This window comes from Micromys minutus, assembly GCF_963924665.1.
Source record: "Micromys minutus genome assembly, chromosome: 3".
Classification (NCBI taxonomy): Eukaryota; Metazoa; Chordata; class Mammalia; order Rodentia; family Muridae; genus Micromys; species Micromys minutus.
In genome coordinates this window covers 94,414-118,856 of record NC_137972.1, presented here as the reverse complement: position 1 = coordinate 118,856, position 24,443 = coordinate 94,414, and the positions used below count along the sequence as shown (strand labels likewise).

Genomic DNA, 24,443 nt, shown 5'->3' with positions numbered 1-24,443 from the left:
TGATTTTCAGTGAGATTTGCTCAATTCCAGAAGATTATTTGTAAATTATTTACTAGGAATGTGTCACATATATAAATCTGTCCAGATGGTGTATATATCAGACAATAATGGCTATTCCTTTTACAACTTTTACCATCTACTAGGAGAATCAGAGATCCTATATTACCATCCCTCTCGTAGAGCTTTCTTTCTAAAATCTGGGAGATAACTTCACAAATAAAGAAAGCCAAGAAAAACATTTTCACCTGGTTTAAATGATTACTTATTTTAAATTTTATACTACTTATGAATATTTTATTATTAATCACAAATCACAAGTAACTCTCATGTTTAAAAATTGTTAATTATTAGTGTGTGTGTGTGTGTGTGTGTGCACTTTGACATTCAGGGTAAACTGAGGTGGGGCATAGAGTCAGCAACTGACTAGGCCAGATGAGAATGCTCCCCGAGGGGCTGATGAAGAATTTTTTTAGGAGCCCACAAGAGGATGGTGAAAAAACTTTTTGGGGGCCTGCAAAAGGTCACTGAAAAAAAACTTTTTGAGAGGTCAAAAAAGGCTGGTAAAAAAAAAAAAAAAAAGAAAGAGAAAGAGAAAAATGGGGAAAATGATTCTCATCCCCCCCAACATGGATGAAGCAAACTTACACATGCTCCAACGAGCAAGCTCCAACAACTTCATACATACATACACACACATACAGACAGACAGACAGACATTACATATATACAAATACTTTTTTTAATGTTAAAATCTTGTTTTCTTTTATTAGATTTTTAAATTTATATTTCAAATGTTATCTACCTTTCTGGTTTTCCCTCCAGAAACCCCCTATTTGAATACACCTTACTTACCCTGCTTCTATGAGGGTGCTCCCCCACCCATGCACCAACACACTCCTATGTCCCTACCCTGTCATTCTTCTATACTGGTGCATCAAGCCTGGACAGGATGAAGGTGGTGCCCGACAAGGCCCTTCTTTGACACATAGGTGACTGAAGCCATGGGTCCCTCCATGTGTACTATTTGTTGGTGGTTTAGTGTGGAGATCTTGGATCCACTTGGACTTGAGTTTTTTACAAGGATATAAGAAAGGATCTATTTTCATTCTTCTGCATGCTGAGTGCCAGTTGGACCAATATCATTTGTTGAAGAGGCTGTCCTTTTTCCATTGAATGTTTGCAGCTTCTTTGTCAAAAATCAAGTGACCATATATGTGAGGGTTCATTTCTGGGTCTTCTATTCTGTTCCATTGATTTACCTGCCTATCTTTGTACCAGTACCATGCGATTTTTAACACAATTGCCTTGTAATATAGCTTGCGGTCAGGGATGGTGATTCCCGCAGATGTTTTCTTGTTGTTGGGGATGGCTTTTGATATTCTAGGTTTTTTGTTATTCCAGATGAATTTGCAAATTGTTCTTTCCAACTCTATGAAGAATTGAGTTGGAATTTTGATGGGGATTGCATTGAATCTGTAAATTGCTTTTGGTAAGATGGCCATTTTTATATTGTTGATCCTTCTAATCCATGAGCATGGGAGATCTTTCCATCTTCTGAGATCTTCTTCAATTTTCTTCTTCAGAGATTTGAAGTTCTTGTCATGCAGATCCTTCACTTGCTTAGTTAGAGTCATACCAACATATTTCATATTGTTTGTGACGATTGTGAAGGGTATCTTTTCCCTAATTTTTTTCTCAGGATATTTGTCCTTTGAGTAGAGGAAGGCTACTGATTTGTTTGAGTTAATTTTATATTCAGCCACTTTGATGAACTTGTTTATCAGCTGTAAAAGTTCTCTGGTGGAATTTTTGGGGTCACTTAAGTATACTTTTATGTCATCTGCAAATAGTGATATTTTTACTTCTTTTTTTCCAATTTGTATCCCTTTGATTTTGCTGTTTAATTGCTCCGGCCAAGACTTCCAGTACTATGTTGAATAGTAGCGGGAGAGTGGTCAGCCTTGTCTAGTCCCTGATTTCAGTGGGATTGCTTCAAGTTTCTCACCGTTTAGTTTGATGTTGGCTACTGGTTTGCTGTATATTGCTTTTATTATTTTTAAGTATGGACGATGGATTTCTGCTCTTTTCAAGACTTTTAACATGAAGGGGTGTTGAATTTTGTCAAATGCTTTCTCAGCGTCTAGTGAGATGACCATGCGGTTATTTTCTTTGAGTTTGTTTATATGGTGGATTATGTTGATGGATTTCTGTATATTAAACCATCCCTGCATCCCAGGGATGAAGCCTACTTGATCATGGTGAATGATTGTTTTGATTTGTTCTTGGATTCAGTTTGCAAGGAATTTGGGTATTTTTGCATCAGTGTTCATAAGGGAGATTGGTCTGAAATTCTCTTTCTTTTTAGAGTCTTTGTGTGGTTTAGGTCCTAGAGTTATTGTGGCTTCGAAGAATGAGTTGGGTATTGTTTCATTTGATTCTATTTTGTGGAATATTTTGGAGAGTGTTGCTATTAGGTTGTCAATAAATGTCTGATAGAATTCTGCACTGAACCCATCTGGACCTGGGTTTTATTGGTTGGGAGGCTTTTGATGACTGCTTCTATTTCTTTAGGTGTTGTGGGACTGTTTAGATGGTTTATCCGGTATCTGTCTAGGAATTTATCAATTTCCTCCAGATTTTCCAGTTTTGTTGAGTATAGGTTTTTATAGTAGGATCTGATGATTTCTTCAATTTCCTCAGTTTCAGTTGTTATGTCTCCATTTTCATTTCTGAATTTGTTAATTTGGATACCCTTTCTTTGCCCTCTAGTTAGTCTGGCTAATGGTTTATCAATCTTAATTTTCTCAAAGAACCAGCTCTTGGTTTTGTTGTTTGTTTGAATGTTTTTTTTGTTTGTTTGTTTGTTTCTATTTGGTCAACTTCTGCTCTCAGTGTGATTATTTCTTGCCATCTACTTCTCTTGGGTGTATCTGCTTCTTTTTGTTCTAGAGCTTCCAACTGTGCTGTGTATGTTGCTAGTGTATGCTCTTTCCAGTTTCTTTTTGGAAGCACTCAGTGCTATGAATTTACCTCTTAGTACTGCTTTCATAGCATCCCGTAGGTTTGGGTATGCTGTGCTTTCATTTTCATTAAATTCTAGATAATTCTTAATTTCTTTCTTAATTTCTTCTTTGACCATGCTATCATTGAGTAGAGCATTGTTCACCTTCCATGTGTATGTGGGCTTTTTGTTGTCTTTGTTGTTATTAAAGACCAGCCTTAGTCCATGGTGATCTTACAGGATTCATGGGAGTATTTCAATCTTCTTATATCTATTGAGGCTTGTTTTGTGACAAACTATATGGTTAATTTTGGAGAAGGTGTTGTGAGGTGCTGAGAAGAAGGTGTATTCTTTTGTTTTAGGATGAAACGTTCTGTAAATGTCTGTTATTTCTAACTGTTTCATTACCTCTGCTAGTTTCACTGCGTCTCTGTTTAGTTTCTGCTTCCATGATTTGTCCATTGATGAGAGTGCAGTGTTGAAGTCTCCCACTATTATTGTATGTGGTGCCATGTATGTTTTGAGCTTTAGTAGGGTTTTTTTTTTTTTTTTTTTTAATGAATATGGGTGCTCTTGTATTTGGAGCATATTTGTTAAGGATTGAGAATTCATCCTGATAATTTTTTTCCTATAATGAATAAAAAGTGTCCTTCCTTGTCTTTTTTGATAATTTTTGGTGGATAATCTATCTTATTTGATATTAAAATGGCTACTCCAGCTTGTTTCTTGGGGCCATTTGTTTGGAATGTTTTTTCCCAGCCTTTTACTCTGAGATAGTGTCTGTCTTTGTCTCTGAGATGAGTTTCCTGTATGCAGCAGATTCTTGATTCTGTTTATGTGTCCAGTCTGATAGTCTATATCTCTTTATTGAGGAATTGAGTCCATTTATGTTAACAGATATTAAGAAATAGTGGTTGCTGTTTCCTGCTATTTTTGCTTTTGGAGGTAGAATTATGTCTGTGTGTTTTTCTTCGTTTGGTTTTCTTCCATAGTTATTTTCTTGCTTTTTCTAGATGTAGTTTCCCTCCTTATATTGGATTTTCCATCAATTATTCTTCGTAGTGCTGGATTTGTGTTTAGATATTGTATAAATTTAGTTTTGTCCTGGAATATTTTGGTCTCTCCATCTATGGTGATTGAGAGTTTTGCTGGATATAGTAACCTAGGCTGACATTTGTTAGACATTCTCTTAGTATCTGTATGACGGGTCTGTCCAGGATCATAGCTTTCTCAGTAACTGTTGAGAAGTCGGGTGTAATTCTGATTGTTCTGTCTTTATATGTTACCTGTCCTTTTTCCTTTACTGCTTTTAGTATTCTTTCTTTGTTTTGAACACTTGTTTTGATTATTTGATTCTTTTCTGGTCCAATCTGTTTGGGGTTCTGTAGGCTTCTTTTTGCTCATGCTCATCTCATTCTTGAGGGTAGGGAAGTTTTTTTCTATGATTTTGTTGAAGATATTTACTGTGCCTTTTAGTTGATATTCTTTGCCCTCTTCTATTCCTATTATCCTTAGGTTTGGTCTTCTCATTGTGTACTGAATCTCCTGGACATTTTGGGTTAGGAGCTTTTTGGTTTTTGCATTTTCTCTGACTGTTTTGTCTGTGTTTACTATGTTATCTTCGGCCCGGAGATTCTCTCTTCCATCTCTTGTAGTCTGTTGGTGATGCTTGCATCTGTGACTCCTGGTTTCTTTTTTAGGTTTTCCATTTCCAGGGTTGTCTCTCTTTGTGTTTTCTTCATTGTTTCTATTTCCATTTTCAATTCCTTCATCTGTTTTGTTGTGTTTTCCTGTAGTTCCTTGAGTGATTTTCATGTTTCCTCTTTAAAAGCTTCTATTTGTTTATGTGTGTCCTCCTTTGCCTGTTTAAGGGAGTTATTCACGCTCTTCTCAAAGATCTCCATCATCATCTTGAGGTATGATTTCAAGTCTGAGTCTACTTTTACTGGAGTGTTTGGCAATCCACTGCTTGCTGTGGTGGGAGAGTTGGGTTCTGATGTTGCCAGGTTGTCTTGGTTTCCATTGCTTAAGTTCTTTCGTTTTCCACTTGCCATCTTGTTATCTGTGATTATTAGTGGTCTTGTTGTCAGTGATTGGCACCTGTCTCTCCTGTGGTGCCCATAGCCCAGGAAGAAAATTGCTTCTGAGTGTTTGGCTTAGTGGGCAAGCAGTGAATTCTGGTAGTAGTGACTCAGCTCTGTCTGTGTGGGCTCAAATGTGGGAGCTCTTGTGAGGCTGTTCTGGGAGCTTAGTCCTCTGCCCACAGGTCTTGAATACTACTGGCAGGGACCTGGCTCTTTCTCTAGGCTAAAACAGACCTTTTTCAGATAGCACAGTACTTTCTGCTCTCTGAGAACTCCCAGTGTGCTCTCCCTGGGCCTGTGTGTCAGGCTCCCCACTGGTCCAGGTGTAAGAGGGCCTGTAGAGTTGAACTTCAAGCACTGCCTTTCCTGGGAAGACCCCAGTTCCCACTGACAAGGGCCTGTGCCTTACTGTGGGCCTGTTTGTTTAGGCTTCGAGCCCGGGCTTTCCGGGCAGATCCCTAGTCCCTCTGCCAGAGGTCTGGTCCTACTGTGTACCAGAGGGGCACCTTTTCTGAGAGCTCGACCTAGCCCTCTGTGTCCTTTGGTTACTCACAGTGCAATCTCATCAAGCCTGTGTCCCTGGATCTCTGCTGTTCCAGGTGGCAAAGGGCCTGTGCTTACACATAAATTTTTGGTGGATGGAGCAAATTCCAATGAGCTGGTTCCAACCATTTTACACACACACACACACACACACACACACACACACACACACACACACACACACATATACATACACACATATATACATGAAAAACATATTGAGTGGATAGAAAAAATTTCAACAAATAGGCTCTAAGAGTGTTTTATTTCTCTCCCAGCTTATATATCCCAGCAAAATCTTTCAAGCAGTATAGAATTTCAATGTAATTACATTTTGTTTTTCTTCTAGTGAATGATTATGTAAAAAAAATTGTGCTCCCCGATACCTTTAAATGAAAAAACATTATGTAGTACAGGTTAAAAAAATATTTTCAAGAGCCCATGTACATTCGTAACTAACTAAGAAACTTGTTATAGGTTAACAAAATGTAGGCAATCAACGTAATTTTTTCAGCCAGTTTCTGCTACTGGCAGCCAGCAAATTGAAGTTTCAAAGAAAGGATCTTAAAAAGTAATCTTATAGAACTCTTAAAAGAATTACATATCGAAACTTTTATATATTAAAAAAAACAGTCATTTCTACTTTAGGTCCTCAGAATACACATCTACTCACCAGAAATTTTTGTTAAATTTATATCAGGAAGCTAAGGGCAAACATCGATACAAGAAATTAATCATTACCTTAATTGACAGTCCAGGCTCATTAAAAGTTTTATCAGTCAATGATAGTTAGACTGCTATTGTTCTTGTTCTCTGACCTCAAAAATCCCCAGCTTAACTAATAAGAGTGTGCCTTTCTGAACTTCAGATTGCTCCCTAAGATTTTCTCTATCAGAGCCACTAGCAAAAATATACTAACCTAACTTCACTAACAATTTATTTCTCTATATTCTTTCTAAAGGTGATGGTCATTACTAACAATCTATATTTATAAGTTCTTTCCAAGGATAGTAATTGAATCATTAATCTGCTCCAGCAGCAACGCTTGGGGAAGATCAAGCACTATTATTGTGAGTGCCATTGATACTGCTCAGTGAGGGACTAGAGGCCCCCTTAGAATTTTCATACAATTCTTAGATTAGGAGGGATGTGAAGTCAACAAGCAGAGCAAAACTCCACAATAGCATGGAGTCCTGGGGCAATGCCTCTCTGAGGTGCACCCACCCTGATTGTGCTAACCAAGTAGGCCACATTCCATGAGTTCTAAAGCCGTTTGTTGTTCCTCCCACATTGGCCCTCAATATTTTGCACAATGTTGGAAATCTAAACACAAAATCTGTTATTGAGATTTATATTTTTTTATATTTAGAACTATTGCAAAGCTGGAGCTAAGTAATATAGAATATAGAAATAGGAAACAAAACTACCTGATTTATAGTATCTTTTCTCTTATTGATTATATGTTTGAGCAGATTATGAACTGTATGTGTGTCATTCTATTTTAATGCAAGCCTGTAGGCTTCAGTAACTTACACTCTTTACAAATCTGTGGTTGAAAATTCTTTTATTTCAATCAGACATTTCCTCTTTAACCATCTTTTAATTACACACGCAATGTGAGGTATCAGACTGTTTTTTTTTTCGTGTGTGTGTGTGTGTGTGTGTGTTAACATAATCTAATTCTTTATCCCAAGAAGTACTTGCCTAGGAAAATAAGACAGTAAGTTAATAAACAATTCCAATGTTTACCTTAGGAAACTCCTACAAATAAGTTTGTCAGGACAAACATTTTGATCTTTTGGGCAAACAACTTACATATTAGAACAATGGGTTATTCACTTGGGCAAACAGTTTGATAAGTATGTGGAAGAATAATAGTTATAAATTGTGTTAAAAGTGAATCTGCATTGTTATTTTTTTTTTTTTACTATCTAACGGTGTAGTGGTGAGCTTGTGCAGTACCCACTTTGTGCACCTGGAGGATTGAGAATCTGAATCTGCGAATGAAAGACATACACATATTAACTTATTTTTAAAATACCTTGGCTAACTCAAAGGCTGGACACTCCTAATTTCCCCTGTTATCTCAGGCCCAATCAGGAAGTAGCCAGTGGCCACTTACCCAAAGTTTCATATGGCTGGTTGGCTTTATCTCCTGCTTCTTTCATCCCATCCTTCTTCTCCAAGTCATGGCGATTCTCCTTCTCCCCCGCCTCCCCCCCCCCCCCCCCCCCCCGCATCCTACCCTTCCTGCCCTATTATGCTTTGTCCAACCATTAGCCCCTGGCATCTTTATTAATCTATCAAAAAACAGTTGGGAACAAGGACCTTTAGTGTTTGGACATGCAGATTCCTGATCATATCAGAGCATTAGAACCAATCTCCAACATAATGGGAAGTAGATACCTCTGTGTGTGGTGTGTGTGTGTGTGTGTGTGTGTGTGTGTGTGTGGTGTGTGTGTGTGTGTGTGTGTGTGTGTGTGTGTGTGTGTGTATTGCTTTTTATGTTTAGAACTTAGGTTTAGTAATGAGATTGATATTAGGTTGAATGTTGCAAAGTGGATAAACAGAATTACTTTTCTTTGCCAAACATATGCTTATAATAGTTATCCTAATAAATATAACTGTTTGCAATAAACATGCATTTCCTTAAGGTTACAAGTTAAATTATCTTCAGTTTGAAATGATTTGATACAGAGCTTCTCTGACATTACCCTTCTGAACTTTAAGTTACATGTGGTTTCACAAGCATAGCATGTGCAGATATAATTTTGTCTATTGTGTAAGTGTTTTTGTTCAGTGTACTCTCGAAATCATCAAATGTGCTTTTGTGTTTGTTTTTTGAGACATGGTCTTACCATGTAGCTAGGCTAGCCTTGAACTTAAAATATTCCTATCTCAACCTTTGAAGTGCTGAGATTTCCAGTATGTGCCACCATGTCTGAAGAAAATACGTTTTACTGTATCATGTTTTGGCTCTATGTTCTGAATTTGTAAATGACATGCCTTAAAGTTAATTTTCTTGATCTTTTTCTTTAAGTATATCCATAAATTCTCTATATAATTTTAACTACAACACAAGCCTTAACACATGCAGGAAGATTGAAATCTCAATGACTAAAGTACTAGAAATGAAAACCACATAATTTTAGAAAAGTCATAAATATGTGAAAATTAAACAACATACTCCTAAACAACCACTGAGTCTTTCTTTCTCCAAGCCCTTAGTAAACTTGTCACTCTTAGCTAGAAACTTTTTTTCTCCTTCTCTTCCTCCTTCTCCTTTCTCTTTTCTCCTCTTCCTCCTTCCTCATCTGCAGTTTATTGTCAGTTATAAACCAATATCAAAGGCACCTTGAATCTGAGCCCTGGTGTCTTCAATTACCAAGCCTGTGATTCAAGACAATTTAAATTTCCCATGTTTTTTTCTTCTTCAAAATTTCACACCCAGTTATTAACATCCATTGCTTATTTAAATCTTTATTGATATTCTCATTCTTTCTGTTAATCTATGCTCTGAACCTTTTGATATATCAACACCATACTTCTATGTAGGACACAGAGATAAATATATACGAATATATTGGATCTGGGTTCAGTCAGAGAAGATGCACCTAACACTCAAGATCCTGGAGGCTCCAGGAAGTTTAGAGGTCTGGCAGGGTGGGTGGGGTGGGGCATCCTCGTAGATATAGGGGGTGGGCAGGGAGGAGGTATGGAATGTGGAACAGTAGGAAGGTGGACTGGGAGGGGAATAAAATTTTGAGTGTAAAAAGAAAATAAAAAAGATATATGAATATATGAGTTTAGTAGAGGTGAGTTGTAGAGAAATAAAAATATGTGTTAGAAAAGAATGAGAACAATATTTTAAAGAGTTTTTGTAAATTTTGTAAATGTAAGAAGCTCCCCCTAAGTCCAGCTCCAGCAGCTTAGGGGTTCCAAGGAAGAAATGTGGAGTTGACTATAAGAAGACAAAGAGACATAATATGAATATTGGAAACTCTATTTTTTTCTGATTTTATTTTTTCTTTTGTCCCTCATATACTACTCAGAACAAAAGTCTTTATGAAGAAAGAAATCACTTCACAGTCACAAGACATGTATTAAACATATTTCCTCAGAAACATACATGTGGTTAAACTCCATACCCCCCATTTTCTTCCCATAATTACATCTTTACCCCAAAGCATACTTCTTTAATTATTGATTGACAAAGTTAATGCAAGTCAAGTATATTTTAGCTGTGTGTTTTTTTTTTTATTTAATATTGGCTGGCAGCAGTTTGCAGTTACTATGTGACAGACTTTTGTTCTACGTTTTATTCTACAAAACTTTGCCCAGCTGACCTAATTAGCCACCTACTTTCTCCCCCCACCCCCACTCATATTAGGGTCATTTATTTTCCTCTTACAATTCTGCTTTCTTGAGGTGCATAACAAAAACCTGCATTTTACATCTGTAAGCTACATAACCAGAAGACAAAGACTTAACCATAGTTACAGGAACTTGATTGCTTTCTTTGATCAGTGGCCTGTATCCCACAGGAAAGACTTGTGGGCTTACAATACCTGAAACTTCTTGGTTCTTTTTGTCTTTTTGTATTCCCTTTCCTGGTTTCCCCTCCAAAATCCTCCTATCCCACTCTCACCCCTGCCTCTATGAAGGTACTTCCCCACCCACCCGCCCACTCCCTCCCACCTCCCTGCCCTGGCATTCCCCTACACTGGACATTGAGCCTTCACAGGACCAAGAAGAGCTTCTCCTCCCGTTGATGCACAAGGCAATTTTCTGCTACATATGCAGCTGGAGCCATGGGTTGCTCCATGTGTACTCTGTGATTGGTGATTTCGTCCTTGGGAGCTGGGGAGTTGGTCTAGTTGGTTCATATTGTTGTTATTCCTGTGGGGATGCAAACCCCTTCAGCTCATTCAGTTCTTTCTCTAACTCCTCCACTAGGAACCCCATCCTCAGTCCATTGGTTCACTGTGAGCATCTGCCTCTATATTTGTCAGGCTTTGGCAGAGCCTCTCAGGAGACAGCTATATCAGACTCCTGTCAGCATGCACTTCCTGGCATCCACAATAGTGTCTGGGTTTGGTGACTGTATATTGGCTGCATCCACAGATGGGGCAGTCTCTGGATGGCCTTTCCTTTAGTCTCTGCTCCACGCTTAGTCTCCATATTTCCTTGTGTGAAAATTTTCTTTCCCCTTCTAAGAAGGATGGAAGTATCCACACTGATCTTCCTTCTTGAGTTTCATGTGGTCTATGAATTGTATCTTGGGTATTCCAAGCTTTTGGGCTAATATCCATTTATCAATGAGTGCATACCATGTGTATTCTTTTGTGATTGGGTTATCTCACTCAGGATGATATTTTCTAGTTCCGTCCGTTTGCCTAAAAATTTCATAAAGTCATAAAGTCATTGTTTGTAATAGCTGAGTAGTACCACATTTTCTGTATCAATTTCTCTATTGTAGGACATCTGGGTTCTTTCCAGCTTCTGGGGAATATAAATAAGTCTGCTATGAACATAGTGAAGCATGTGTCCAGGACAAAAAGGCAACCAACAGATTTGGAAAAAAATCTTTATCAGCCCTACATCTGATAAAGGGCTAATATCCGATATATACAAAGAACTCAAGAAGTTAGATGCCAGAGAATCAAATAACCCTATTAGAAAATAGGGGACAGAGCTAAACAAAGAGTTCTTAACTGAGGAATATCAAATAGCTGAGAAGCAACTAAAGAATTGTTCAGCATCCTTAGTCATTAGGGAAATGAAAATCAAAACAACCCTGAGATTCCATCTTATACCAGTCAGAATGGCTAAGATCAAAAAACTCAGGTGACAGCAGATGCTGGCAAGGATGTGGAGAAAGAGGAACACTCCTCCATTGTTGGTGGGATTGCAAGCTAGTACAATCACTCTGGAAATCAGTCTGGCAGTTCCTCAGAAAATTGGACTTCCTGAGGATAGCTGTACCACTTCTAGGCATATACCCAAAAGATGCTCCAACATATAACAACTTCATTGTTCTTATTTTCTATTCCTAATAAGTCTTGCATCTAGCTGGGAAAATGTATTATCTAGGCTTATTGCTTGCTATCTTCTTTATATCCTTCATTAGAAGTCCTAACCACCGGTATCTTTAAACTATTCCTAGAGTTCAACTGAATGATTATTCAGTCTAAATGGCATTGCCCTGGGAAGATCATCACTTTTATTATATATTACAGGTAAATTGCCCAGAGGAGAATAGGAATCATCCATGAAATAATCACAATAATTTACACTCCCTGTAAAAAAAAGGAGAGCTCAACAGTACCAAGCATGATGAGGTCTAGCAGCAGTAAGTGGCATTCTAGGTAATCATATCCCCTACCCCTCCTGGCTTTGCCTCTCTCTAAGGTACACTTATCACAGCTCTGCTAACAGGTGAGCCACACTCCACAAGCTTCATTGATGACTATGGTTCCTCCAGTACGGTCATTATCATAACTACTGACAATAATCAGAATTCAAAAATTCTGTAAGATATAACATTATTTACAATTAGGATTAGGTCATATATAATAAGAGACATTAAAAAATCTAAGATAAATAGTTTGGGTTTTCTGTGGCAATTCTATAATTATAAGTTTTCAGATTTTTTTCTCTTCCATTTGTAGGGCTGGCTTACATGACAATTATGTCTCCAAATGCTCTAGCTATCATGTCTGTATTCTACACTGGAAGAAAGTAGATACCTCAAATGAATTGGTTCATTTTACACAGCTTCTCTACCTTCTATACCTGTGTAAAAAAGGTCAGGTAAAGCAGCACACATCTGCAATCCCAACACTAGGGGTGGCAAACATTTTTATTTCCTCAAAAGAGGAAATGAGATGAGAGCTGTACCCATGCTTTATAAATGCATGCCATGGGCTGAGCCCATAACATTTCTATCTATCTCTAGGCATAGGCCTGTAAGTTTATAGCATTTATACAATCAAATCTTCTGCAAGCTCAGACCTTACAGGCTTTGACTTCCAGCCTCTACCAGCAAACCTAGGTCTAGAATGGTCTCAGCCTCCAAGACTTACTGCTGAATAAATCTCTTTATAAATCTTTCTGAATTTTGACTGGCTGGTTCAACTAAGCTGTTTCTGGCTCAAAGCTCCTCCCCAAGCTAAGTGATTCAAACTAGCTTTGCTCAGCTTCTCACTCACTGAGTTGCTTGGTTTGAAAAAACGGCCTCTGAACTCCACAAATTCAACCTTCCTGAATTGTACTATACTCCCAAACTTTACTGTACTGTCTCCACAAACTGTCTATTCTCTGCACTGCTCTTATGTAGCTTCTTTTTCCTGTCTGTTCTTGTGAGAGTTGGGTGTGTGTCTGTGTGTGTCTGTGTGTGTGTCTGTGTGTGTGTGAGAGAGAAAGAGAGAGAGAGAGAGAGAGAGAGAGAGAGAGAGAGAGAGAGAGAGAGAGAGAGAGAGAGAGAGAGAGAAACTAGATGGGATCATGAAAGGGAAGGAAAAGGATTTTAAGGGGTAGGAAATAGAGAAGATAGTGGAATCTCTGTGACTGACATAAGAGTAGGAGGACTGAGTGAAGGAAGAGAACTGGGGGGAGGGTAAGAGAGCATAGGAAAGGGAAGTGGGGAAAAGGAACAAATGAGAACAAAGAAAACAATGGTGCCACAATGAAACCCCATTACTTTGAATAGTAACCTAAAAATTAATGGCAAAAATGAAAAAAAATAGGCCTTAAGTTGACATATATTCAATTAAGAAGTTACTGGGTATTGTATTGGGACAAAACATTTCAGGAGTCCTAAATTAACTTAGAGGGTATTTAAGAAGTATTGAAAGTATGGCCCATGCTATCATTGGTTGTTATGGGCAAGGAATCTTCCTTTGCAGTGACTGCAGACTCACAATTGAGAATAAAAGTCATTTAAGGCTTCAGTGGCAATACTCCCCATAACCCCATCCCCGGGGGGGGGGGGGGGAAGAAACTGCCTAGATAGGAAGCTATTGAAGAGAGTTCTTAAAAATTGTGATAAAAATGCTTAGGTGTAGTCCTCATGGTGTATGGCTTCTGGCAGTGTGTATTTGTGTGTGGGGAAAGGTTGTAGGGAAGGACTAAGTTATTTTAAGGGACTGGTCACTGGGCGTTTGACCATAGTCATGGTCATGAGTATATGGGCAACATAAATTGAATGTGGGAGAGAGCACAAGGATTGGAGGGCACCAATATGCACACTACAATCCACAGACACAGAGAAGCTAAGTAAAGGGGGGGGGGCAGTCCTAGTGGGGAACACATTGATCTCCCAGAATATCTCCCTGGGGAAATAGAATAGATTGTATTTGTGCACTGGTGGTGGGGACAGGAACAGGAGGATCAGGTGGACAGGGGGAAGGAATGCAGGGAGAGACAGTTAGAATGATGATGATGATAATGGTAATATGGAAACCCAGTGCAGTGGAAGCTTTGTAAAATTTATGAAAGCAATCCTAAAGAAACCTCTAAATAATGGGGGAGCCTGAGTCCCAGTGTTTTTTCTTTCTTTTTTTTCTTTTAAGGGTATTATCCATAATTGATCTAGCATTATTGCCAATGTACAAAGGAATTGATGCAATTATTATTTTCTTAGAAACTATTTGTGATTGTTTTCTAGAAAGACAACAATAATAAAATTTGATGAGCTATAGGATATGTCTAAACAATGTAGCACAAAGCACCTAACAATGTTTTTAAGTTTTCTTTGACTCATAACATTTTTGCAAGATATTTAAAATTTTTCTTTACCTTTTAATTGCATTTGAAAGAGGTTGGAGGTATAGCTTAGGGATTTAACATGTACTTAGTCTAAGTGAGAGCCAGGGTTCAATCTTCCCAGACTGGGTATAAATTGTTAGAAGTATTAGACATGATAGACTCTTACACATTTGTGTATGTATATTCATTTATTATTATTATTTGTATCTAGAACAGTATTTCAGAGTAGCTTTTCTTATATGAAAAATCAAATAAAACATTTTCCTAGGTCTGGTCAATAATCTTGAGGTGTTTTTCATTGTGCACCCTCTCTTTCCAAATTCTCTGCAGGCATTTGGGCAGTCCTTCTCTATCCACCGTAAAGTGGCTGAGGATGGAGAAACTCGGGAGGAAACACTTCTTCAGGAGTCTGCATCCAAGGAAGCTTACTATCTAAACAAGATCTTGGAGATGCAGAATGAGCTGAAGCAGAGCCGGGCTGTGGTTATAAATGTCCAGGCAGAAAATGAGAGGCTCTCGGCTGTTGTACAGGAACTGAAAGAGGTAAACAAGTCAATTCCCTTTAAGATTTGTCTTTCAGTATCTAATTGTCTTTAGAAATCATCTTATAGAGACATGTGTTTCACCAACTCCACTAGATGTTTTTAATCCAGTTAGGTTAAAAATCAAACTTAACCAATAGTGCCAAACTATAGACCAACTCTTTTATTCTTTTTTTAAGATTTATTTATTTAATGTATATGAGAACACTGTAGATGTTTAGATGTTTTCAGACACACCAGTAGAGGACATCAGATTCCATTATAGATGATTGTGAGCCACCATGTGGTTGCTGGGAATGAACTTAGGACCTCTGGAAGATCAGTCAGTGAGTGCTCTTAACCACTGAGCCATCTCTCCAGCCCTAGACCAACTCTTTAACACATGAGTCATAGTATTAAGTAAGCTTCTGTCTATTCAGCATGGAGATAATATTCCACCACTACCACCAACAAAAAAAAAAAAAAAAAAAGGAGAGAGAGAGAGTAGAGTAGAGAAACAGTCTTGACAGGAAGCCACCAAGAACTCTTAAAAATTGTGATAAAGATGCTGAAATGTTGTTCCTGATAACTTGTGATTTTTGGCTGGGGTGAGGTTGGGTGGCAGGGATACAGAAGACCTCAGTTCTCTTTAACTGACTGTCCACTGGGAATGTGATCATGGGCAACACAAATTAACTCGGTTTTTTTTCTTTCTTTCTTTTTTTTTTTTTTTTTTTTTTTGGGAGGGTTGGGGAGGAGGATCACAAAGGGAGAAGGTGGATCTGTAAAAACTGGAAAGTGTGATTGGATGAATTATGTGAAATTCCCAAATAATCAGTAAAAATATTATGTTGGAAAAAAATGTTGTTCTCATTTTCTATCTCCTGCCTCCCTCCAAGGTTCCCATGCTAGTGCTTGGTCACTCTTCTTGTTACTTTTTGGGTAAATGAAGAATTGATTCCCTGTGTTTTGTCAACAATGTTTCTAGTTTTTGAATATATAGAGAATAATTTCTCTAGTTTTCTATTTGTCTGGACAGGTTTAGCCTATCACCAACAACTTTATTTTGACAAAACTGTCTCATCATCTCCTTTTCAGAATGTGGTCTGAGATCATACGGTCTGAGGTCAGAACCTAGTCATTCTTTAATTTGACTTGTCAAGGCATATATAATAAAACTTTGTGTCTGGCTTTAAATGAAATGTATAGTGAAGTCTTTGCTGTGTTTGGGTTTATCAGTAGAGGCTGAGATATTCTTATGAGACTGAACCTTGAAAAAATGTTGTCTTTATAGAGGTCTGCACTTGGTGCTACATGAGAGCTTATAGCTGCACTAATCTTAGTCCTAAAACACTCCTGACAAACCTGGAGTTCTTTCTTCTGATTATGGCTAGCCATAGTCAGAAGGAACTGCGATTTGTGTGGTTGTCTGCTCTCATGAGCAGCGAGGGAAGATAACTTTGGCACTTGGAACCTTCCAGCCCCAGTTAACTTTGTATGATGTTTGAATGAACTGGAGTGAGCTGGCTGGGTGTCAGTTTTCCCCAAGTGGCTGTGTCTCTCTGTACCTTTGGAAAATGAAGGCTTAGCATCTCTGACCAATATCAGTCAATCCATCTGTTTACAATATGTTAAAAAAGAGGAAAAAGAAGGAGTAGAAGAAGAGGAGGAGTAAGAGAAAGGAGTATGAGGAGGAGAAGTAGTAGTCACTAGTCATTACTGACTACTACCAACTATTTTTACTTTTGTTGAAAATCCTTAATAATGCAAACCATTGGTCTGTGTATTGACTTTCTCCTTAAATGTTCAACTCAGTTTTAATCTTTTTGGTTTCAAATTTTCATTTGTTTATCTATTCAATATCTTCCCTATAGTAAGCTAGTCAGATGTTTTTAAAGCAAAAAATCTGTCCTTTTTACTATAGCTTTTATTTTCTTTTTTAAGAAAGTCACAAAAGTGAAGTAATTTAGTATGTAGTTTTTGAGACTGAATCTTTTTTTTCCTGTCATAATGCATTAGAGATTAATCTTTGTTGGACATTTTTAACACCAAATTTGTTCCTTTTATAGCTGGATATTATTCTACTGTATTAACAGATTACAGTTTGTTGAACTGATTGCCCTGGCTTTGATTCCCAGCATCCACATGACTGGCAAGCATTTGTAACTTTAATTCCAGTGACCTCTGGGCACTAGGTATATAAGTGATAAACATACATGCATGCAGATAAAATACTCATGCATATAATAAAAATAAAATAAAACTATCATTTGCCAGTCTGTAATATTGTGCTTTTTATTACTGTAATAAAGTACCTGAGATAGGCTATTTTGCAAAGAAAAGAAAATTATTTGGTTTACAGTTCTGGAGATTCAAGGGATATCAACTCAGCTCTGATAAGGACCCTGTGGTGGTAATAGGAATGTCTGTAAGAGATATTTAAAAAATTATTTACTGTTTTGGATATTTTCTGCATTTACATTTCAGATACTATCCCCTTCCCCTAATCCCATTTTCCTCCCCCTCCCATTGCCTCCATGAAGGTGCTCCATCTCCCAACCACCCTCTCCCACCCCAGCACCTTGGTGTTCCCCTACACTGGGAAAATGATCCTTCACTGGACCAAAGGCCTCTCCTCCCATTGATGCCAGAAAATGCTATCCTATGCTGCAAATGGTCCCAAAAGACAATCTGGAGTAGCTATCCTACTATTGAATAAAATATATTTTCAACCAAAAGTCATCAAAAAAAGACAAGGAAGGACACTTTTTATTCATCAAAGGAAAAATCTATTAAGATGAACTCTCAATCCTGAACATCTATGCTCCAAATATAAGGGTACCCACATTCATAAAAGAAACTCTTTAAAGCTCAAAGCATATATTACACCACAAACAATAATAGTGAGAGATTTCAACACTCTACTCCTATAAATGGACAGATCATGGAGACAGAAACTGAACAGAGACACAGCAAAACTAGCAGAGGTTATGAACCAACTGGAATTAACCGACATCTACAGGACATTTCATCCAAAAACAAAAGAATATACTTTCTTCTCAGCACCTCATGCTACCTTCTCCAAAATTGACCATATAGTCAATCACAAAACAGGCCTCAACAGATACAAGAAGATCAAAATACTCCAATGCATTCTATCAGATCACCATGGACTAAGGCTGGTCTTCAATAACAATGAAAACAACAGAAAGCCCACATACACAGAGAATCTAAACAATGCTCTACTCAATGATAGCTTGGTCAAGGAAGAAATAAAGAAGGATTTTTTTATAATTTAATGAAAATAAAGGCACAACGTATCCAAACTTATGAGATACAATGAAAGCAGTGCCAAAAGAAAAACTCATAGCTCTGAGCACCTTCAAAAAGAAACTGGAGAGAGCATACACTAAGAGCTTGACAGCACAGCTGAAAGCTCTAGAACAAAAAGAAGCAGATATACGCAAGAGGAGTAGATGGCAGGAAATAATCTCTTGACCTTCTCAAATTACAGAAACTCTCTGCCCATTGTTATCTTCTAATTTTCACTTTTGAGTACTTCATTATTCTGTTGTGATTTTATATTCTGGACTGCTCTCTTTGAGATACATCTCTCTATTCTGTTTTGCAGTTATTTGTATCTACTCTGACACCAAGGAACACTATTTAATTGTTACTATATCATAATGTATATAAAGTTTATAAATGTTATTTTTTCTTATGTTTTAGTTATTTTGGTAGCTCTTCCATTCTTAACGCATCTCTAAATTGTCTGATTCCGTTTTTAAGTTACCAGTGCCCATGTGTTCTTGATAGACTAGTTCAAAGACAGGTTCAAGTTTTTTATTTCAAACTGCTGTTGTTAATATCTTGTAAAATGTAGCTTTAAGAAATTGTATATGTCTACAGTACATTTCCTGCATCTAAAGCTTAAGGATAATTTCAGAAGAGAAGGCAGGAAAGATTATAGGAGTCAGAGGATCAGGGAGTTTGATGTGAGACTGTGGCTTTTAGGAATGTCAAAAGCTACATTCATAAGACTCACCAACATGAGTTCCTAAACATGAGCTGAACATAGACAACAATAATAGACATGATAAAGTGGATGGGGAAAAGACCTTGAAGCTCTAATCCTACACAAAAAAACTACAGACCACTAAGGAATGCTGAAAGTGGAAGAAATAACCTTCCCTAGAGAGGAGCCTACCAACTAGTTATCTTGTACCATATGGTCATCCCTGAAAACACATAGAAAAGTAGCATTGTGTAGACTGAGCATATGATATTCATATATTTAAGAATGTGTGTCTTATTGGACTGAGATGGGGTCCTCAATGGAGGAGTTAGAGAAAGATCTGAAGGAGCTGAAGGGATTTGCATAAACATAGGACGATATCAACCAACCAGACACCCCCCACCCCCACTCAGAGCTCCCAGAGACTAAACCACCAACCAAAGAATACACATGGAAGGACCCATGGCTCCAGCCGCATATGTAGCAGAAGATGGCCTTGTTGGGCATCAACTGGAGAAGAGAACCTTGGTCCTGTGAAGGCTATATGCCCCAGTGTAAAGGAATGCCAGGGTGGGGAGGTGGGAGGGAGTAGATGGGTGGGTGAGGAGCACTCTTATAGAGGAAGGGGGAAGGGGGATGGAAAAGGGAGATTTGGAGGGGAAACCATGAAAGGGGAAAAAATGTGTGTGTGTGTGTGTGTGTGTGTGTATGTAAAATAAAAATTAATAAGAAAGTTTGCAGGAGAGCAAGGAAGGCTATATGGAAGGGTGTAAAGGGAGGAAAAGGAAGGGGATATGATGTAATTATATTGTAATCTCAAAAATAAAAGAAATAATTAAGGTTTTAGTTGTCTATAGGAAAGTTATTTTTATCAGTTGCTCCAAAATTAAATTAATTGCTTTTTATAGAAATTTTCTAAAATAAAATGTAGAAACTAATGATTTTTAAAATTTTTATTTATTTTTATTTTATGTGCATTCATCTTTTGCCTTCATGTATATCTGTGTAGATCCTGGACTTACATACAGCTGTGAGTTGTCATATGGGTGCTGGGAATTACACTTGGGTCCTCTGGAAAAGTAGTCAGTGCTCTTAACCACTGAATCATCTTTTTAGCCCCTAAACCAATAATTTTATAACCAGATATTGAAAAAGTAAATATAAACATTACTTAGTATTTTAAATGTAGAGCGCTAACAATACCTAAATATTCTAGTCATGACCTTTTTTGTTGGTTTTGGTTTTTGAGACAGGTCATATTGTATGTTCCTTGCTATGTAGACCAGGCTGGCCTCAAACTTATAGAGCTTCTCCTCCCTCTGCCTCTGCCTTAGCTGAAGTTTTTAACCTAGTGAATTGTGGGAGGAAAGTAGTAGAAAATAAGACTTATCTTAGTAAGCTTGTTTGTATAAATTCATTTCAGCATGATTTTTGTCATTGATGATAAAATTGTTCTTTTCCTATATAGAAGGATAAGACTTTTCTCTTGTGGATAGTTTAGGTTGAAAAGGAAGGACAGGAAGCCCTTACTGAGTCTGCTGTTTCTCCAGTGCTTTAGCTGAAAATATTCAAGATGTGAACCTGACATAATCTGATTCCTTCACATCTCCTCTAACCTTTTTACTTTTTACTTAGCCTTTTACATTTTAATTGTATGCCATATTTAAATCATGGTTGGCTAGCTTTGTGATTTATGTCATCCATCCTGGTTTTAAGGAGTGAAAGGAGAATGGGGGGGGAGGTAGCAGGGGGGAGGAAGAGAAAGGGAGGGGGGAGGCTAAGTTGAACTGTCCTTTAGGCAAGAGGTTTATTAACACCATTGGCACAAAAACCACAGCTCTTACCATAAAAGAAATAAAAGATAGTTTACTCTGGGGCCACTTTGAGTGACCATTGCCTGATAACACAGATTATTACCCCAAATTTTATGTTGAGGCAGAGCGTCAGGAGACAAAAGCCAAAAGATAATAAATCAAAATATTTCAAAGACAACAAGTGGCTGGTTTCAATGATTCCATGCAGGTGCCTGGATCCCACTCAGTTGATTTCTTTGGTGAAAAATGGATCATTCTGAAGTCCCATATTGTGGCATCAGAAACGAAGTACTAATCACAGTTCTCAAAGAGAATAAGAGATAGCCATTGTGAAAGACCATGGCCTAGGAACAGTGATTTAGGTTATATCAAAAACTCTGTTTCAACATAAATGTGGCTTTATAAGGATTTATAGTTTTACAGACCAAAGAAAGTCATAGATCAGGACAACTTTAAAATACATTGGTGGGGATATCAGAGAGGTGGGGGAAGTTTTTCTATATGTCTCAGATGTTATCTAATGATCTAGTGACATTCTTAGCATTTGGGTTAGTGGAAGCTAGTTGTCTGCTAAGTTAATAGATTTCAAGTGTGGGTTTTAAAAATCTATTAATCATAGAATGTTAGTTTTACCACTCAACAGATGGACAAGGAATGACTCCTGACCATCTTGAAGGTAGCCCAAGATAAAGTTCTGGACCTGCAAAATTCCAACCTGTCAACATCACTGCAGTTTTAACCAGCCAGTATTTGTAGACACAGCTTCTAAGAATTTCCCTTCACAACATCAACATCATGGCTGAGGTCCTGAGCAAAGCCTCAGCAACACCTCTACCTACTTCCTAAAAGCAAGGCTCTTTTCTTTAGGGTTTCTTAGAAAGAAGAGTAGGAAGGTGTTGTAGCACAAGGGAGTAAGTAAAGGCTCCTTTGCACTACCAAGTTAGACTGAAAGATTCTACTTGTCTGTGGCTTGGGCTGGGAGACAGGTGCCTGGAAAGTGTACAGTACAGTTTTATAAAAATTATTACATGGAGAATTTTACAGAAGAGTGGGTCTGGTTAAAATGTGACATGTCAGTTGTGGGAATAGTTAACATTGACCTGTGAGATGTGACAGTAATCTGGCTTCCTCTGACCTTGGGCTGTAGGAGGCAGGATATGTTCTTGTCAGTTCCCTGTTTAGGGTCTCACTAGCTGGAAGTTGTGCTTCTCTACCTATATGATACTGTCATTTCCAATGATTTTGTCTATACATTATTTAAAATATTCCTTGAAAAAGCTAAAGGTCTTATGGTCAAATACATTTAACAAATGGTACATACTATATTTTTCTCTAATAGACTCATAATGTACATTGGTATTTTAAAAGGTTATGAGAGACCCAGAAGAAAAACAATGTGTAGTTTTAACCTATCAATGTTTCCTGAAACTTATTTGAGAATGTTTATTTATCTTTCAATCTATAGACATAAAGCTGTGTTTCTCCTTCTCTCATTAACTATACTCATATTTAAGAGTGATAAGTCATATCAGCCATAAATTAGCATGAGTGAATCACTAGTGCATGTTTCTACAGAGATGAAAAGTGAATAAAAGTTCCAAAAGGTACAGGCCTGGTGAGAAGTTGATCGGAGCAGCCAGGGGGCAGAGAGAGATCTCGGCTGAGTGCGCATGGAAAGCGCGCCCCTGCCCTGCCTGATCCAGGGACCAGGAACCCAGCATTGGGACCTCTGTTCCCACCCAGTGGCTTTGGGGTGCAAAACAGAGCTCGGACCATCCGCCACCTGGACCAGCGGAGATCCAGGGACACAGACCAGGTACAAGGGAAAGGCAAGAACATATCACTCACAACAAGATGGCAAGAGAAAAGCGAGAGAACATATCCCAAGGAAACCAAGACAACCTGGCAACACCAGTACCCAGCTCTCCCATCACAGCAAACAGCAGAATGCCAAACACTCCAGAAAAAGAAGACTCAGACCGAAAATCATACCTCAAGACAGTGATAGAGATCCTTAAACAAGAACAGGAGGAAAAGCAAAAAGAATCAGAAGCTTTTAAAGAGGAAACAAGAAAAACACTTCAAAGAACTAGAGGAAAACAGAACCAAAGAGATGAAGGAATGGAAGAAGGAATTTAAAATGGAAATTGACACAATAAAGAAAACACTAAAAGAGATAACTCTAGAGGTAGAACACCTAAAAAAGAAATCAGGAGTCACAGATGCAAGCATTTCCAATAGACTACAAGAGATGGAAGAGAGAATCTCGGGGGCTGGAGACAACATTGTAAACATAGACAAAACAGTCAGAGAAGATGCAAAAACCAAAAAGCTCCTAACCCAAAATGTGCAGGATATCCAGGACACAATGAGAAGACCAAACCTAAGGATAATAGGAATAAAAGAGGGAGAAGAATATCAACTAAGAGGCACAGTAAATATCTTCAACAAAATTGTAGAAGAAAACTTCCCTACCCTTAAGAATGAGATGACCACGAGCATAAAAGAAGCCTTCAGAACTCCAAATAGGTTGGACCAGAAAAGAAATTCCTCCTGACACATAATAGTCAAAACACCAAGTGCCCAAAGCAAAGAAAGAATCCTAAAAGCAGTAAGGGAAAAAGGTCATGTAGCATATAAAGGCAGACCAATCAGAATTACACTCGATTTCTCAACAGAGACTATGAAAGCTAGAAGAGCCTGGACAGACATCATGCAGACCCTAAGAAAGCACAGTGCCAGCCCAAGCTGCTATACCCAGCAAAACTATCAATCACCATAGATGGAGAAATGAAGATATTTCAAGACAAATCTAAATTTACACACTATCTGACCACAAACCCAGCACTACAACGAATTATAGGTGGAAAACCCAATACAATGAGGGGAACTACATCCTAGTAAAAACAAGAAAACTCCTAAGCAAGAGAATCAAAAGAAGAAAGAGACACAAACACAACTCAACCTACAAAAGCAATAATAGCAGGAAACAGAAACCACTATTCCTTGATATCAATAACATAAATGGACTCAACTCCCCAATAAAGAGACATAGGCTATCTGACTGGATACATAAAATCCAGCATTTTGCTGCATACAGGAAACTAACTCATGTCAGAGACAAAGATAGACACTATCTCAGAGTAAAAGGTTGGGAAAAAAACTTCCAAGCAAACAGCCCCAAGAAGCAAGCTGGAGTGGCTATTCTAATATCGAATAAAGTAAATTTCCAACCAAAAGTTATCAAAAAAGATAAGGAAGGATACTTTTTGCTCATTACAGGGGAAATCTGTCAGGAGGAACTCTCAATCCTTAACATATATGCTCCAAATACAAAAGCACCCACATTCATAAAAGAAACCCTAATAAAGCTCAAAAGATACATTTCACCCCACACAGTAATAGTGGGAGACTTTAATACCCCACTCTCACCAATGCACATATCATGGAAACAGAAACTGAACAAGGACACTGTAAAACTAGCAGAGACTATGAATCAACTGGAATTAATAGATATCTATAGAACATATCATCCTAAAGGAAAAGAATACACCTTCTGCTCAGCACCCCATGGCACCTTCTTGAAAATTGACCACATAATTGGACACAGAACGAGCCACAATCGATATAGGAAGATTGAAATACTCCTATGCATCCTCTCAGATCACCATGGTCTAAGGCTGGTCTTTAACAACA

At 37.9% G+C, this 24,443-nt stretch overlaps 1 protein-coding gene across 4 annotated transcripts in view; it reads left to right on the top strand.

The window, feature by feature from the left end:
* The window catches only part of BICD1 (BICD cargo adaptor 1), a gene marked incomplete at its 3' end in the record, with an annotated part of 129,703 nt that overhangs the window by 46,038 nt on the left and 59,222 nt on the right, over positions 1 to 24,443 (top strand). For all 4 annotated transcript variants that reach the window (XM_080915038.1, XM_080915040.1, XM_080915039.1 and 1 more), the window contains exon 2: positions 14,728 to 14,940. In XM_080915038.1, the coding sequence (XP_080771164.1) occupies positions 14,728 to 14,940 (213 nt within the window). The remainder of the gene's footprint in view (positions 1 to 14,727; positions 14,941 to 24,443) is intronic.